We start from the raw sequence: 17240 nt of genomic DNA on the forward strand, positions 1-17240 counted from the left end.
CAAGGTGATGAGAGAATTCCTCTCTTGCTCTAGTTTCACTTATTTTTGTGAAGATCAACACTGTTAGTGCCAACCTTTTCCAAATCAAATAGCTATGACTGAACTTCAAAGGATAAAACCATGAAGCAAGTGAAAATAAGCCCCTAGTTCAAGGTATTTGGAGAGTATAAAAAAAAATAAATCACATATGGTATAAGATATTGGGGGGTGTGATTTAACAATTTAGCATTTAACAATATTAAAAAACATCTACTTTCACATGAAGGAGAAAGAATACACTTCTCACATGTCAAATAAATACAAAAGCAATCCATTATGAATCATCCTAAAAATTATTTTAACACTAGGCTGATATTACTCACTGAATGACAGTTCTTAGATATGTGGATACACAAAAATAAAGCAGACAGATGTAGTTCAAGATTTTTCCAGACTGAGTTGCGCATTGCTCCTGATCTTCAATCAGGGGAACCTAAAAAGGCAAGTTTAATACCTGTGAGTATCTGTGGCTTCTTAAACAGGGAGAGACAAACAGAAATTGAAGCCATTTCACCTGGGCAAATTCAACTATTTTTCATAAAAATATTTTTGACTAAAAGAAATCCTTCAGAAATACAGCCATGAGTTCTGATTTCAAAACTGTGGTTTTGAAACAGAGCACCATTTTGCTGTTGGTATCTACAATCACGACTGCTACCACCAACACATTCTATAGAAAGATTTCAAGCTACTGGAAAAAAAAAAGATTTTCTTTGTAATCACAATGTGCCTCAGTGCCCATGATTTTTTTATGCAAGATTGATCTCTTGTGAGGAAGATTTCTCATCAGTCAATTACTCCATGAGTGTTTATGTCATTTCACAGAACCATAGAATAGTTTGAGTTGGAAGAGACCTTTTAGAGCTCATCTAGTCCAAACCCCCTGTGGTGAGCAGGGGCACCTTCCACTAGACTGGGTTACTCAAAGCTCCATCCAGCTTGGCCTTGCGTCCTTCCAGGGATAGGATATCCAAAACGTCTCTCGGCATAGTGTCCATGTACCTCACCACCCCCACAATAAAGAATTTATTCCTAATATCTACTCTAAACTTGCCCTCTGTCAGTTTAAAGCCATTCCCCTTGCCTTACCCCTATAGGCCCTTGTAATCTGTTTTAGGGGAATGCTTAAGATGCTGAGTTAATACTTCAACAACCAGGAACAACTATATTTAGTTATACCCACCACCTTTCTTCAGTTTCTGATACATGTGCTAAAACACTAACTTCTGAGTCATGTTCTGTTTGTTTCAGAGAACACAAACTTACCTGATGAAAAGGAGTATTTCTCTTCAAATGACTTTGCACTGCTTGTAAAAATACTTTGGTCTGAGCACTAAATTTCATCCAGAGGTTGTGAGGCACTAGACCTCCAAGAGTTTCAGAAAAGGAAGGATAATTTTGAAATTAAAGCAGACAAAGACTGCCTAGGAGAAATGGATTTACTATCTCTAACATGCAGTGTTCACATGACACTGGGCCAATTGCTCCAACTGAAATAGCCCAGGCAGCCACTCTACTTGCCTTACTTTTTTTGGGCACTCAAATTCTGGGCTATTGATTCAAAAATGGCAAAACACAACAAAAACTGTGGACCAACATAGATCTGTAACATTGTAAATCTGGCTAGTTTGCTCAGGACTGACTGTTCTGTTTTCCCTCTGAAGCATTCCTAGGGTGGGATGGCGCTGGTTGCATAGATACCACCATCTCAAAAACACTGAGAAAAGAAGCCAAGATTTTCAAAATTAGTTTACACTTCTGACAGCTCTTATCTGAATGTCTGTTAAGCTGGCAAAATTATCAGTCCCTTCAGCTTTTTTCTGTCTGCATCCTGAGCTGACTTTAAGATTTTACCTCTCTGCAGATTTACCTCTGAGTTTTTCTCAGGATTAGGTTGACCACCACCTACTGTAGCTCACTTGCACAGACCTGTTTAAATACAGCATGCCCTGAAAATATGTGTTAAGAGAGGAAAAATGTTTTCCACAAAAGAAACTCAAAGTAGTGTTGATTTTAACAGTGTACAACATACCATAAAAGAAAGGACAACACTTCAAAACACAACAATCTAGAACAAGTATTACCAGAGCTTCATTCATAGCAGGACAAACTGGCCTTCAGATGAAGAAAGCAGAATAACTAAAGTGTCTGCAATAAATACTTTCCCAAATGGAGTGCTTAATGTGATGTGCCTTACAGAGATTAAGTTCTGTGATGGGAAAATTCCTGCACCACTTTATAATTCATGCCAGAGAGCTGCTGATCAGAGACCGGCAATGCCCAGCAAACACCCAGCTCCCTGCTGTGTGCAGGCAGTGCTGTGATAATTCACACTTCTGGCCTGGGCTGCAGGTGAGGAGAAACTTTCCAATCCTTCAGCAACCAAAGGCTATAGGACTGTGTAAAAGTTGTGTAATTCTTCCCCTATCTGTCATAGTCAAGACAGCCACTGCACTCAGATTGCTTCATTTAAAAACCTCAGAGGCCTTCAAGTATCAGCACTATGTTATAGAGAAGCCCTTCATACCTTTTCCATGTAGCAATCCTACAGGCAGCTCCACACAGCTCTGGCTCTTCCTCTCTTCCTTCTGCAGTTCCAGCTCGCTGCTTCCCTAGCACAGCCACATAACCCTGTCTGTCCCTCATACAGTGGCTCACCTTATCTGCCCCTCACACAACCTCCTACCCCTTCCTCCTCACAGCACAACCAGCAGACTCCAACTGACTCTCTACCACCTAATGCACTCTTTTATCACACCCATAGCTGTGAGGACAAGGCTGTTCCCACTCTTTGGTAATTAACACAGCTGCACTATATCAGAGGCAGGATTACCTTTAGCACTATCTTTATCTGTCTTACCACACCTATCACTCAATGGACTCTCCCATTGCTCCTGGTGATGTGTAACCTCTAGGATGTTTCCTTCTGCTGATAGGAAAGGACATTAAAGAAAGGTGGACTGTGGAGAGCTTGGGAGGAATATGGTGGCAACTCCACTTCTAAGCATGCAGACAACTGGGAAGGCCCCTTTTGCTGCTATAGTCAAGAAGATAATCTTGCTCTGTGAGGTATGGGCAAAATTAAACTGTTGATAGCTTCTTTTTTAAAGGCTGAATATTAAAAAAATTCCCAGAGTTCCCCTACCTGTTCTAAAGAAGGATATACAGATATGCCTGAAATTAGCTCCTGACTCCCAGGTGTAAGTGCATACCAAAGCTCTGTAGATTGTAAGTAACCCACTACATCTAGTGCTTAAAGATCTATAAAGTATTTAAACTCAAATCTGAGCAAGAACAGTTATGCTCTTGTTTCTGAGGTGCTGGTGGATGCACACTGCATTAAATCCACTATTCCCTGCTTTAAAACAACCTGCCAGCCTCCACAACATAAAAGAATTAACACACCACTACAGGCAACTCCAGACACATTGCCTTCCGTTAGCTCTTCCCTGTGTGGAAAGTATGATAATAGTACTACTTCAACTTAGAAGGCTGTTACAAAGTTAAATTTATGAATGTTTTGAAGGAGTTATGAGGCTACCACAGGAAAGTCATCATGGAAATTAATTAACCTGCCTTCAAGGCAGGGTTTGAAGAACATAGAGAGAATGTGACATGAAAGATTCTACTTTACATGATGAAAATGAAGAGAAACATTGAAGAACTGTACATTAATTAATGACATCCTTATATTGAATGAGGTAGGAGTTTTGTGGAAAAAAACACTCTGCAAAGGTAATTTAAAAATTAATTCATATCACCAACAACATACAATAGTGTAGGGGAGGGCTTTGTCTTCAGAGCTTTCATGTTTTCTGTATAGTTTCCTTAAATTTTCTTTAAATTTATTTTTTATTTTTCCACTGCATGACTCCCAGTCTGAATGCTGTGAACCAACTATCAGAGGAAATTACAATTGTAGCAGAACATTTCTTTCTCCATGTGACATGCTGTGCTTGTGGGATCCATGACCACTTGAGAGCCAGCACTGGGGGGCTCATGTTCTTCGGGGCAGATTCTCCAGTGCCTCCACCCCTTCCTCTCCTCTCAGCCCACTGGCTACTGCCTGAATACCCTCCCTGCAGATACCCTCATACCCCTTTATCCAGTTTCTGGCCATAGTCCTCCATCTTTTCATGGTCCACATCTATTATCTGCTGTCCTATTTCCCAGTCCTGGAAATCTCAGAGTCCCAAGTCCTCTCTGTTTCCTTTTCCTCATCACTAAACTCATGTATCTTGCACTGGGACCAGCTGTTCTTTCCCATGTGTTCATCAGACACCAATAGGCTAAAGATGAATTCAAATTACAGGAGATTCTTCCTTCTTTTGTTATTAAAGGAGACCCTGGAAATTAGGAGTAACAGCTACAGTAAGACAGGTGGGGTTTTTCTTCTGTAAGGTGAACAAAACTGCAAATTAATCTTTAGACAGGTAGAATAATAAATGGAGCCTCCTGACGTAGGGTTGGCAGGAGAAACAGCTGAAATGAAAACATCATTTGACACTTTTAAAGCAACATTAGGAATAATTGTTACTATATGCACCAGGAACCCTAAATCCATGTAGCTAAAGTTTTGTTGAGGTGAGTGAGCTCAAAAATGAGAATACCACTTGAATGGGTAGATGGAAGAACTGTTGCCCAGCACCCCAACAGAATAATTGCCTCTTAGGAAATAGTGATTTACTAGGAGGCACATCAGGAATACCGAAGCAAATGCTGTCCTTCTCCTTCCTCTCATATTGACTGTGCTCTGTACTTTTATGTAAGGAATATAATGATAATATAATTGCTCAGCAAAAAGAAGAAAACAAAAGGAGTAAGAATGAAAAGTGAAACGATTAAATATATCTTACATTTAAAATCTGGTAAATTGGCAATGAAGACGGGTGAACAAGGTGTTTGGGATCTAACACCATTTCTGGCAAGGCTTTGAGCAGCCCAAAGCCACAGGCCCGGGCCGTGTGCGCTGCCCCAGCACCGCTGTGCCCAGTGCGGCCCGGGAACAGCAAAAGAACCGTACAAGGTGTGTGTTAGAATTCTGGGGAGAGGAGTTCAACCACTACTATGTGAGTGATGAGGAGAAACAAAGATTCTGTTAATTTCTGCCCTTCCAAAAGCGAGCACAGAGCGGTCCCGCCGCTGAGGCCGGCCCGGCCCGAGGGGACCCGCGGGGAACCGCGACCGCGGCCGGACGGAGGGGCCCGGCTGTGCCTTCCCCGGCGCCATCCGCCATCCGGGGCCGCACGGGGCTGCCAACAAACACCTGGATGGAAAAATCTGGGAGAACGGCCGGATCCGCCCGGAAAGGTGGAGAGCGCGCGCTGTTCGGCTCCCGGGGATAACCCGACTGAAGGCGCCCGGGCACCAAAGCGCCGCTGGGCCGCCCCCGCCCGAGCGCAGCCCCTCAGCCCGGGCCCCGAGGGCGGGGGTCGGGGAGCCGAGGGCGGGGCGCGGCCCCACCTGGGCACCGGCTCCGCCCCGCCGTGCGGGCCCGGCCGCCTCTGCCCCTCCCCTGCCCTGCCCTCCCGCTGCCTCCCCGTCAGGTGCCGGGGCGGGCACTGCGCCTGTGCGGCGGCCGCGGGCGCAGCCAGCCCAGCCGGGCCCGGCGGGACGCGGCCGCACCGGCGGGAAGATGGCGGAGCCGGGGGCTGCGCGCGGCCACCCGCGGGCCACAGGTAAGGGATGGAGAGATGGAAGGATGGAGGGACGGGGCCCGCCGGGTGCCGGGTGCCGGCGCCTCCCTCGCCCGCCGCTTCCCCCGCGCCGTCCCGTCCCGTCCCTCGCCGCCCGGGCCGGCGCTGCCCGAGCCCCGGGGAGGGGCGGGCGGGGGTCGCTCCCCGGCAGGTGCCGCCGGCCCCGGCCGCCATCTCGGAGGGACGGGGGGCTCCTCCCGGCTCCTCCCGGCTCCGGGCGGCCGCTCCCGAGGGGACGCGGAGCGGGTCCCGCCCGGGGCTCCCGGCGATCCCCGTCCTTGCCCGCTGTGGTGCGGGAGGTGTTTGCCGTGAGGCGCTTTGTGCCGCCGCGGTTTCCCGGCGCTCCCGAGGCGGGCGGGCGGCTGTGCCCCGAGGTGCGGAGCGGGGGGCGGCGAGCTGTGAACCTCCTTCTCCCGGCGGTGCCCGGGCCTGCCCGTGCCGGTGCTGCCCAGCCCGGGCAGAGAACTGGTTGGGCGGGTATCGGGCGTGAACGCCGCACGCAGAGCCCTTGTATAGACACGGCTCCTGGTTGAGCTCCTGCTCAGCGAACGTAACTTTTAATTTCCGAGGGTGAAAAGGGCGTGCAGATGTGGTGGAGGTCGCTGTGCTGTATGTGCGGAGCAGCGCCTGGCACGGGGTCAATCCCCCCGCACCGTGAGATGCTGGGCCGGGCTGGGGGCCGTGACCTCGGCTAGTGCATTCACCTGTAGGTGTTGGGGTGGCTCTGGCTGCTCCCTCTTCCTCCCCTGGGCTCGGGTATGAGGCGAGGGGTGATTCAGGTGTTATGCAGGTGCTCATTACGCTTTTTCCTTAATTATCTGCTATGGAGCCTCTGCTTTGTGGATGGTTAAACCATCTAAACCTGGTGCGTAACAGGGAATTAATTTCCCCGTTTGTCCTAAGCCACTGTAGTGACTAAAAGTAGCTTTACAATTGCTTTGGGAGATAAAGAAGGATTACTCTCCCAAATTTATGGAGTGGGAATCTGAGACTGACTTCTTTGAGATCACACAGTGTGAGGAGCCAAGGAAGGAGCTGAGAACACCTCTGTCTGCTGTTCATCACCCTTCTCCACATGCTCAGCAGTTCAGCTTTTGCTGTAAGGCTGTTACTGTTTAGTAGTCAGGCACTTCTAGGGCTTGGGTCTCCAAATTTTAGAATTTCGCATGAAAGACAGGAAGAAATTAATGCTCAGAATTCATATTTGTGAGGATATTTTTCCACCTCTTTTCTAAAGCATAAGGAATTCTTCCCAATATTCATTTGCACTCTTCCCAGACATTTTTCTTTTTGTGTCTTTTAGTTGATACATTCTAACCTCAGAGTTAAATGTTGTAAAAAACCGTGACTCCTTATGTTGACCAGTACAAAATCTATTTTTCACCCTGTATGGGATTGGGAATTCATAGAAAAGGTAGCATGTACTATAATTAAAGGTGGTATCAAATGGGTCATGTGTTGTAGGTACAGACAGATGTAATTTCTTGTGGTCAGGCATCAGCATTTGAGTACTAATGCCCAAGGAAGGCAGTGTAGAGTGGTCTTGGCCAAATTCATTATTTGAATTGTCTGCCAGAAGGTGTAAAAGATGTGTGTGTTACCGACAGCAATATGGATGGGATTTGGATCTCCTACAGCAGAGAATGAGGCTTTTTTTGGTGGGATTTGCCTATTTTGTAACAAGTGCAGCAGCTTGTGAAGTGAACCATTAACGTGGATGTGGAAATGATGCTCTCTTAGTTCATGTTTGTAGGTATTTCTTGGTCCTGGAGTCCTCATCTTGGTCATAGGGATAGGAAGAATTTTACCTCTCTGTTCTAGAGTAAAATGCTCCTTCCCACAGCATTGTCCCCCAAAAATGCTGCTGCCCCAACAACAGGCAGTGACTGTATGGCCACCATTCCCCTTCCCAAACTTTGAGTTTTGATCTGTAGTATCCTCTAGTACCAGGGGAATTGCAGGGATGGCAGTGTGAGTAAGGCACGTCAGATTGTCAGCCCAGACCAAGCTGTAACAAACAAGCCTGCAATAACGGATTTTTTTTTTGCATCTCTTGACTGCTAGGGGAGAGAATATTATTCAATTGTTTATAATTCTGCAAAAAAGGAGCAAAAAACTGTGGCACAAGAAAATAATATTCACAGAACTCAATTATATCCCTTTGCCAAAAATCAAAGGCGTGAGGCAAACAATAGCCTGAGAAGACACCACAGGAATCTTTTTGTCAGGAAGAGTGTTAGGTGACCAAAATGTAGGCATTATTGCTGCTGCTGTCTGTAGTAAAAGTAATGACTAAGGAGCATTTGAAGGACAAGTGACTCAGTATTGAATCTCTCATCTTCCTTTTTACTGCCCAGTGAGATTTGGTTAATGTATGTGCTAGGAGATTGAAATACTGGACACTTTGATTTTCAGAGTAAAATGTGTTTGTTGGCTGTTTGGGTTTTTTTCCTTGTAGAAAACATGACCATGCCTAAAAGAATTTAAGAGAAAAAATGATGTATTGTGCCATCTTAGACTTTAATCACAAAACAAGTTTGTGTGAAAGGAATTCATGTTTAGATCCTTTTAAAAATACTGTGTGGGTTTTTCTTCTTGATCTCCTTTCTTTTCCAAGTGATTTCTCATAGGCCAGAATGATTTAAACAATGTATACTTGCCCTCTTCTTTTTGTACTGTATTGTTTTCTCTCATCTGTGGACATTCAAGGTTGTTTATCCCCAGCGTTAATTCATGTGCTGCTTTTCATGTGATGTTACCATTTGCAAGTATTGGCTTTAGTTCAGGGCAGTTTAATACGCTACATCCTCTCAAGGTTACTGTTCCAGTGTTTAAAGTATTGTAACATTGGCTTTGTCCTTAAAAAAGAAAAAGTCAAACCACTTTCCGATATAGTTCATTAACCTGCAGTGAAGAAAAATGTCTTGCCTTTGAATTCCAGGACTGCAGAAGTAAAAGGAAGGTTTATCACTTGAAATGCACAGGTTAGGAAAGTGAAGCATCTGAAAACTTTAGTGTTTATAGGACAGTGTTGTGTAGTGTCACATACCTCCATTTCCTTTAGGGCTGGTGTATCCATAGCAGTGGAAAGGCATCAGGAATGCTTTTTTTAACATTACGTAATTAGTTCTAGATGTGCTAATTGAAGAAGCATGTACATATTTAATGTAAATGAAACTATATATCCTGTGTGATGATCTGTATGAAGATTTATGTAGTAAGGCTTTTTTATATCTCATGAATAAATAAAATACAATTATAACACTCCTGGTTATCAGTCGTTGTGGACCAAAACTGACAGAGGAAATCCTTTAAAAATCTTATGTCTGTCATTCACTTACAAATGCCTTCTAAGGCTACAGAATAGGGCAAGGCTTTAAATTCTGTTCAGTTCTGGACTATTCAGGTGATTGAGAAAAAAAAAAAACACCCCTCTTTTTTTCCTTCTTGTGTGTTTCACCTTTGCAAAGAAGGTCCCACTGTCAGGATTACTGAGTAGCTTGTTTGGCTCTTTTTTAGTTATCCTGGCCACTCCTCATGAAATCAGGTTTTTGCATCAGCTCTCTGATGGGGCATTGCAGCATCCAGCCCTTTGTTTGTGACTGGCTCAAGCTGTTGAGCAGATCCTAGAAGCAGTAATCCTCAGTTTAGATTCTACATCAATTTATATAAGGATTTTTTGTTTTAAAGGTATTGTTTTATGGAATCTTTAAAAATAATGACTGTACAGGTTGGAGAGGGATGAAGCTAATACAAATTTTGGGAATCCTAACTGCATTTAGTTACACCAGTAACTGAATTACGCACTCAGATTTAACTTTCTTGTGGACGTGTACTGCTTGAGAGGGAAAATCTGGATAATATGCTTAAATAGTGGAAAGGAGTACTAATGCTCAGCCAAGGTTATTGGAGTAATCAAAAGCAAAGTTCAGTACTGTAACAGGGTTTATTTTAATCTGCCTGTCTTAGGTCATTTTACATAATTTCTGAGTTATTTTGCTGTAATTGACTTGTGTTTGGTACTTTCATCACAATTTGATATATTACTGGTGTATTTACTATGCCTGGAATTAGTGCTTGTAGGAACATGGTATGTATCAGTTCTCCCAATATACTTGTGTTCAAGCAGCTTAACCAGTGAAAAATGTGACTTGAAGTCTTGGGTAGTCACATTACCCTGGACTGACTTTAGATAGGATATTTAGAAATACCTTTCACTCTGTCTTATCTTCACAATGATTAATGATGATGATGTGTTGCTGTGTAAGGATAAGAGATAAGTGGGTTTCACAAAGTGGAAATCTAACCATTAAAATGGGGAAAAAACCTCTTCAAGATTATGTTGTTTAAAAGACTGTAATGCGTGTGACAGACTTTGTCATTCAACTAACAAACTATTGTTTTTATTCATTTTTGTCATGAAGCTGTCAAGATTCTAAAACCCTTGCACTCTCTGTGGGTCTGAATGTTGTAAGAATCTTAGTAAAGTACTTCTTGTTGTAGTTAAATAGTAATCCAGACATTTCAGAAGTAATCCTGGCTTTGAGTTGTCCTCTGTGTATGTACATACATAATACATGTACATTTCAGGCTTTTTGCAGTTGTAATGATCTAATATATTCAAATGCTTGTTGGTCACATTCTTAGTTTTCTTAATTTTCTTCTTGTGACTTTTAAATGCATTACCCACAGTAGTTACACTTTCCCATAACTATTTAATATCTATACCCTCTGTGATCTAAACTTTTGTGAAGTATTGTGCTTCTTTTCATTTAATGTATTATTTGTGTTCATGTCATTTTTGTTTGCCAAATGCCAGATCAAACTGTTTTGCCCTAAATTCTGGGATGTCATTTTCGCTTTTGCGCTTAAATATCTGAAGATTTTTGCTACTTCTTTCATGTGTTTGTGTCTGCTTTGCTTTGATCGAGGGGGAGCTGATTATTCTTGTAGTACTGAGGTGCTGCAGACAAATGTCAGCTTTGCTGAGATTGATAAAGCATTTCTGTGATCTTTGCATAAACTTCACTTACACAGCAGGTGTTTGTTTTTTTAGCAGCTTTTTCAGTGAGAAGGTCCAAAGCATGAATAGAAGGTCCAAAGTGATGGATAGAAGAGATATTCCTGACGTTGTGCAGGGTCTGCACAGTTGTGTTGTGGTAGCTGTTTGCTTAGGTGTGGGCTTGCTCTAAACTTTTTCTCTGTGTGCCAAAGTTTGTTTTTTCACTGTGTTTTCAAGTTACTTTTCTGGGCATAAAGATGCCAGTAGTAAACTTCTTGTATTAGTATTTCACTTTTGTTAGATTCATTCCTTTACAATGTGCAAAATGCAGCTTTTTGTGTTCCAGTGTTATACATATAGGCTTTTTGATTGGACCAGTTGGAAAAACAATGTTGAACTCAATTTCTTCTAACTATTTAACAGAAGAGATTGTTTCCTGTGCATCATGCAATATTTAACTTTTTGACCTTTGTTTTTCCTTACAAGAGTAAATACACATTTGATGCAGTGTTGGACATTCAAATCCTTTTTTTCTAGTTTGTGAAAAAATCTGGAAACTCTCATTTTTCTGTATTTTGAGTACAGAAATAAAAGAAATTGTTGAAGCTTTTGAAGTCAACCCCTTCAGTAGTAATTACATGTAAATACATTCTGTATTCCTGTGTGCTTGCATTTGCTTTCCAAGAGGTCCAGTCCATGGAATATGTATTAACTTGATGCAATAGGATGAGCATTTTAGTCTGGGGTGTCTTCTGCATTGTTACTTTGTGCCAGAGCCAGATGCTTTGTTGGCTTTGTGCATGGTAATACATCCGCTTGCAAAAAAAAAGGAAAATGGATTTTATGCCTCATAACCTTACCACCATCACAGGTGTGTTGTGCATTCAACCAGTTTAGAAGAAATTACATGAAGCTTCATAAATCTAGTTCTCTTTGTTAAATAGTTTCTCTTAGATACTTCTTGTTCCTAGTAGTGATTTCAATAAATAAAATGAGTGAAAATTTATCACTTCTACCTGGGATTTTGATATGATGGGAATGGGTGTGTTAGATAAAAATACCATACATGAATTTGTGGACGCCACTGTAAAAGTATCTCAAAAAACTTCAAGAAAATAGTAGTAATACTGCTACAGTTAGTACAGTTTTGTCTGTTTTGATGCCAGATGCTGGAGGATGGATTGTGGTTTTGTTTCACTTAGGAAGATCTGCAAGTACACCTTGCCCAGTTCCATCCATATGAATTATCAAATTACTTGTCTTGTGCCAAGCAGAAGCCATCAAGGCTCTGCTTTATTTCAGAAAAGTTCTCATTCAAATATTTATAGTTTGAAATTAATTTTGCTCGTGGGTGTGGAATACTAAAATTCTTCATGTGGCTGGGATCAAAAGAGAAAGATACAAACTTTCCAAAGGTGCTGTGGCATGCCTGGGTTTGTAACCACAGCAGGAGTGCTGGAGGGGTCGGCGCAGAGCTCTGCTGCCTTCTCACTTAAACAACAGATCAAGTGAGAGCTGGAAGAATACTCTAGTTTGAATAAACTAGCCTTGATTGTTCAGTTGGAATAAACTTTCAATATCCAATTATATTTGGACTAAAATAAACCTAATTTTGAAAAAACTCCAGTCATGTGAAACAAAAATATTTTTTTTAGCTCATAAGTTTGCTGCATCACAAATCACCCAATAAAGGCCTTTCCTTTTGTCTCAGAAGGGAAAACAGGACAATATTGCAGTGTTTATCCACACATCATTACTATGATTTTTACATATTTTAAGTTAAGGGATTTAGTTTTCCTTCCCTTGGGAGGGTGGTATCGACACATGGGAAGTGCTTTCCTTTTCCCTTTGCTGGTGACTTGCTGCATCTTGCCAGTTTTCATTCCCTTGTTTGTGTCAAATGTGGCATCTGTGTGTGTGTGCAGACCCACTCTGTGTCAGGGGAAAGAGACCTCAGGGAGAGGACTGGAATGTGCTGTTGGGCCTCTTAAAATGTTGATAAAGAGTGAGCAAATTGTGGCTTCCAAGATAAATGGTGGATGAGCTAGTTCTGCTTTCCTTCTCCTGAAGGGAAGGGACTTTACTTTCATGTTAGTTTCTTGACTTTTGATACCATGCATTAGCCATAGGACATATTTTTCCTGTATGCTTAATGGCCTATTAATAGATATAAGTATTTCCATTATGTTTCCTGGGTGTAGTGGTGCTAAAGTGCTGTGGTTACAAGTAAACATGGCACTTTTCAATAGTCAGAGGATGTGGTTTTAATGGTGCAGTGTAACAAGAGGTGACCTTCCGTTGGCACAAATGAGTTTTTGATGAGGCTCTGGATGTGGATGTGTGGGCTGTGGGCCAGGATGTGTTTTGTGGCTTGTTGAGGCCAGGTTATGGCACTGAATGAAAATGTTTGAGCGCTGCATAGGGAAGAAATTGTTTAGGGAAAGTATTATGGAGAAAGGCTGCTTTTTATGGCATTATCAAATTACAGAACTGAAAGAAAACTTGAAACAGAAATAACTGCACAGATTGAGACATTTACAGATAATGGAAATAGAATATAAAAATTATTATGAAAACCAAGCTATGGGCAGTTTTGCATCTCTTTCGTGCCTTGCAGTATGATTTCCCTGTTTTGAGTTGGGTGGTTGTTGGTTTTTTTTGGGTTTTTTTTTTTTTTGCCTCTGAGGTTTTTGTAATCTCTGTTCTTATAACAGAGTCAGTGCCAGTCTTCCTCTAAGTCTCATACAGCCAAAGGATGTCATAAAAAGAGTAAGTAGCCTATCTTTGAATTTTATTATATTTAATCTGTGATGAAGTTGTCCAAATCATGTGCGAATGGAACTGAAAGTCACGTTACACAGTACGAGCACATCCACTTTCAGACCCAATTTTTGTCATGACTGGTCTGTTTGAAGTGCTGAAGATGAACTGAATACTACAAGGGAAGTCTTCAGGCAACCTCCTTGTAGTGAGTGCTCCCTAAAGCATAGTGACAAGCTTACAGGCCATGTAGCAACTGAAAAGGTGTTTAAAATAGCACATTGATGCTCCTGGAAGATCACTAAATTCTCTGTTGATGAAAACCCCTGCATTGCATAGAGCTTCTGGTGCCTACTTGCTGATAATGGTGCATCTGTGCTATTGATAAAATGAGACTCTACTCAGATAACTCTTAAGATTTTAGAAGTTGGCCTTTCATTTTCCTCTATAATGTTTTCTTCCTTCGCTATTGTCATCCACTCAGTCCTGCCTACCAGGTCATAGGGGTGGCCACCTTAGTGAGAGAGAGTGTCTCTCTCACTGCTGTCCTCCCTGGTGCCTTAGAGAAAGGCATTAAGGGTGGTGTGTAAGATCACAGCAAGCATCCAATGTGTTTCCTCAAATTATGGTTACAGGACTTAGAGATGTATCCAGAAGATACATCTTGACTGTAGCTCTGCATGTACATATTCCCACGCTCTAGTCAGCTTCTTGCCCCAATTTCATAATGACACTCAATACACTAATTCTACCCCAGCAGAGCTCACTCCACTCAGTTCAGCCTAGGGAGTGGAGGGAGAGAAAAGTGTGATGGAGGAGACTGGGCCCATCTGATGGGCTCCAGCAAGAACTGACTTCTCCCCAGCCCACCTGCCTCCTGCAGTGGGACCCCAGAGGGCTGAAGCAGCTCTGAAATTATTCTCATGGCAGCTGCAGGGGAGGCAAAGAGACCATGAATAGGAAGAAGGTGGGAAGGAAAAGAAAATGCATTCCATGCTATTTAACCTCTGCTTCAGGCATTACTGTTCAGAAATAGAGAATCACCATATCAAAGGGCTCTTTGAAAAGCAAAGGTAACAAAAACAAATAGAGTGAGGAATGTTTCCCTCGTCTTCACAGCAGCTCTTGGTTAAGGTGTTGCAGCGTGATATACTTCCTTAACTTGTAGACTTGGAGAAGTAGAGGGGCAAAAGTCCTCAAGATGGTTTGTTGATGGCTGTTTTGCACTGAAATGAATCCAGATACCTCCTGGTGATGCATGCATCTTGAGAAATTCTGGTCAAAACTTCCATGGTATAAAGTAGTACTTTGAAGATGTAATTTTCCTATTCTGACCTTCATTCCCAATGGCTGAGAACTGTTGGATCTGATTCTGAGGAGCAATGTTTCAAGCTGATTATATTATAGAGTCCTTCATAAATTTGTACAACTGAAAAACCCCAAGAAAGAAGATTCTTAAAGGAATATGTAAAACTGCTCAGCAGCTAAAAGCTAGCTTTAATTCCAGTGTTTTAGATTTGAAAGCATTCAACCACGTCTATCTGTTTCCAGCTCTAGTCCATTACTTTGTACCTTGCCAAAAGAAACCAAATTTATTCTTCATGGGTGTCATTTGGTTAAAACACGTAGTTTCACCATTGTCTGATAGATGCCAAGTGCTGTTGGAGAACAGTGAAATAAATACACATATTTATTTGTAGGTAGAGCTAGAGTGACATTCTTTGAGTATACAGTTTGGGGTCTTTGGGAATTTCCTTTGTATTAGTTTACACAAACTGGTAAGAACTGATGGTGTCAGGTTTGTAGAGAAAAAGATTTTCGTTGTGCATCGTCTAGCACTGCTTTAAGAACATAGTACAGGATTTGGCTTCTGGTTCTGGATTTAATGAAGCATGTTACACTGAAGAAATCTGCCCCTGAGTCTTCAAATGTTTTATCAGGCACAAGAATTTCTTTATCTTCTGCTAGAAAACTGTCTCCTTTTGATTCGGAAATGTTTAATGCATTAATTAAAATCTACTAAAAGCAAAGACAAAAATACTTATTTCTTGCCAGTTAGATGGTCCTCTTGCCTATGCACAGAAGCAATACCAAAATGTTTCCTTGCTTGTTTGGGAGAATTTAATTTCAAACTCATTTGTATTCTCAAGAAGTTTGGATGCTGATCCTGGAAAAAAGAGTGAGGTTTTTTGTTAGTTTTGTTTTGTTTTTTGTTTATAGCATGAATCCTTATTGAGGTAGAGAAGGTGGGTCTAGTTGGTTGTTTGTGATTATACACCTGTAATTTTCTTTGTCCTATTGCTTGTTGGCCCAGAAGAATCCGTTCTTTCTTCTACTGTCAGCTGAGGCTTAGAGAGCAGCCTTATTGTGTGTGTGTGGACCTGTGCTTCCTTCTGCCCAACTTTCTTCTTACACGCACAGGACGGGATGTGGTTTTTTCCTGCGTTTTTGACTCCTCCTGTCCTCTTCCAAAATATTTACTGGTTTCTATTTCTTCAGCCAACTCAACCTACTCATCCCTCTCCTCTTCCCTTGCTATGGGTAGGCAGGTTTTTCAAGTCCTGACTATGTCTTTTGATTTGTATCTACATGTGAAACAAAATTCTGGAAGCGTGTAGGATTCCTGTGACTTTCAGCCTGAGTGTTTGATGAAATGGGGCTCCACATTCAGCAGAGCTGCTTTCTGTTGCCACTATCAAACAAAAGCCTTTCCTTGTACAGGTGTGTCCTGAACTTTGCTCTGCCCGCAGTTAGCCTGTGTCTAATCAGCCCTGGCAAGGAGCTCCTCAGTCAGCTGCCTTTGCTGAGAATCCAACAATGAATGTATCTTTCCAGTGAGGCGGGGTTTGAGGACAGATAACCTCTCCTTATCAGAGCAACCAATTACAGTCCAAACAAACAAGGTTCCGTGCCCACTGGTCTGAGCAAGGAGCAGCTTGGTTTGTGATTTGTGGAAGTGGAGAGGAGAAAAGAGGACAAGTGGATGCATAAGCACTGAGGTTCTTGGGGCAGCAGCTGGTTCCTGCTCTTACAGACACACAGGATGTTGTGGCCCAGCCTTTAATAGTGGGACACAACACCTGTGATCTTTTGCTCTGCTGTAGCTGTGGTGCAAGGTGGCAACCAATGCTCAGGGTCAACTCAGTTTAGGTTCTAGAGAAGCACTGGGCAAGAGGGTGGGAATAAAAGTTTAGATGTCTAATTTACTTTGAAAAGTATTCTAGTGGTTCCTGGCTTTGCAGGGTGAGTATTTGCTATTATATTTCAAGAACTGACTAGGTGAATTTAAGACACATCTCTTGGGGTTTAGAACGAAGTGTAGAACCCATTGATGGGCTTTGGTTTTTCTGTGCTTATATCCAAAACTACTTTCACCTAATGAAGCAACCCTGGTGAGTCATTTTATTAACTAGAGTTGTAGTTGTGGAATTCCAGATTAGCAAAGGAAAACAAAACTGGTAAAAAAAGGAAATAAACAAAAAACTCCAAGCCAAACAAAAGTTCCTTTTTGACATATCTTTCATGTCAGTACATTTTGGATGTATACTTCATGATTTTTAAAAGTTATTAAACCGAGAGAGAACTGCTGATGTGTATGATCACTGTATGCAGTTTTTAGATTCCTTGTAAATGCTGGAGATAGCAATCTTTTGTATGCACTCTTGCAATGATTACTAAATATTAATCAATTTCTAAGTCTAGTAGGTGCATTTAAGTAGGCAGGCAAGGCTCTTTTTTCATGT

General features: G+C 42.2%; 1 protein-coding gene across 2 annotated transcripts in view; it reads left to right on the top strand.

The window, feature by feature from the left end:
- The first annotated feature begins 5649 nt into the window (after positions 1 to 5649).
- MAP7D2 (MAP7 domain containing 2) overlaps positions 5650 to 17240 on the top strand; it is an 80908-nt gene continuing 69317 nt past the window's right edge. For both annotated transcript variants that reach the window (XM_083854618.1, XM_083854619.1), the window contains exon 1: positions 5650 to 5717. In XM_083854618.1, the coding sequence (XP_083710744.1) occupies positions 5675 to 5717 (43 nt within the window). In that variant the 5' untranslated portion in view covers positions 5650 to 5674. The remainder of the gene's footprint in view (positions 5718 to 17240) is intronic.

The sequence above is a fragment of the Zosterops lateralis genome, assembly GCF_965231275.1.
Source record: "Zosterops lateralis genome assembly, chromosome: 2".
Lineage (NCBI taxonomy): Eukaryota > Metazoa > Chordata > Aves > Passeriformes > Zosteropidae > Zosterops > Zosterops lateralis.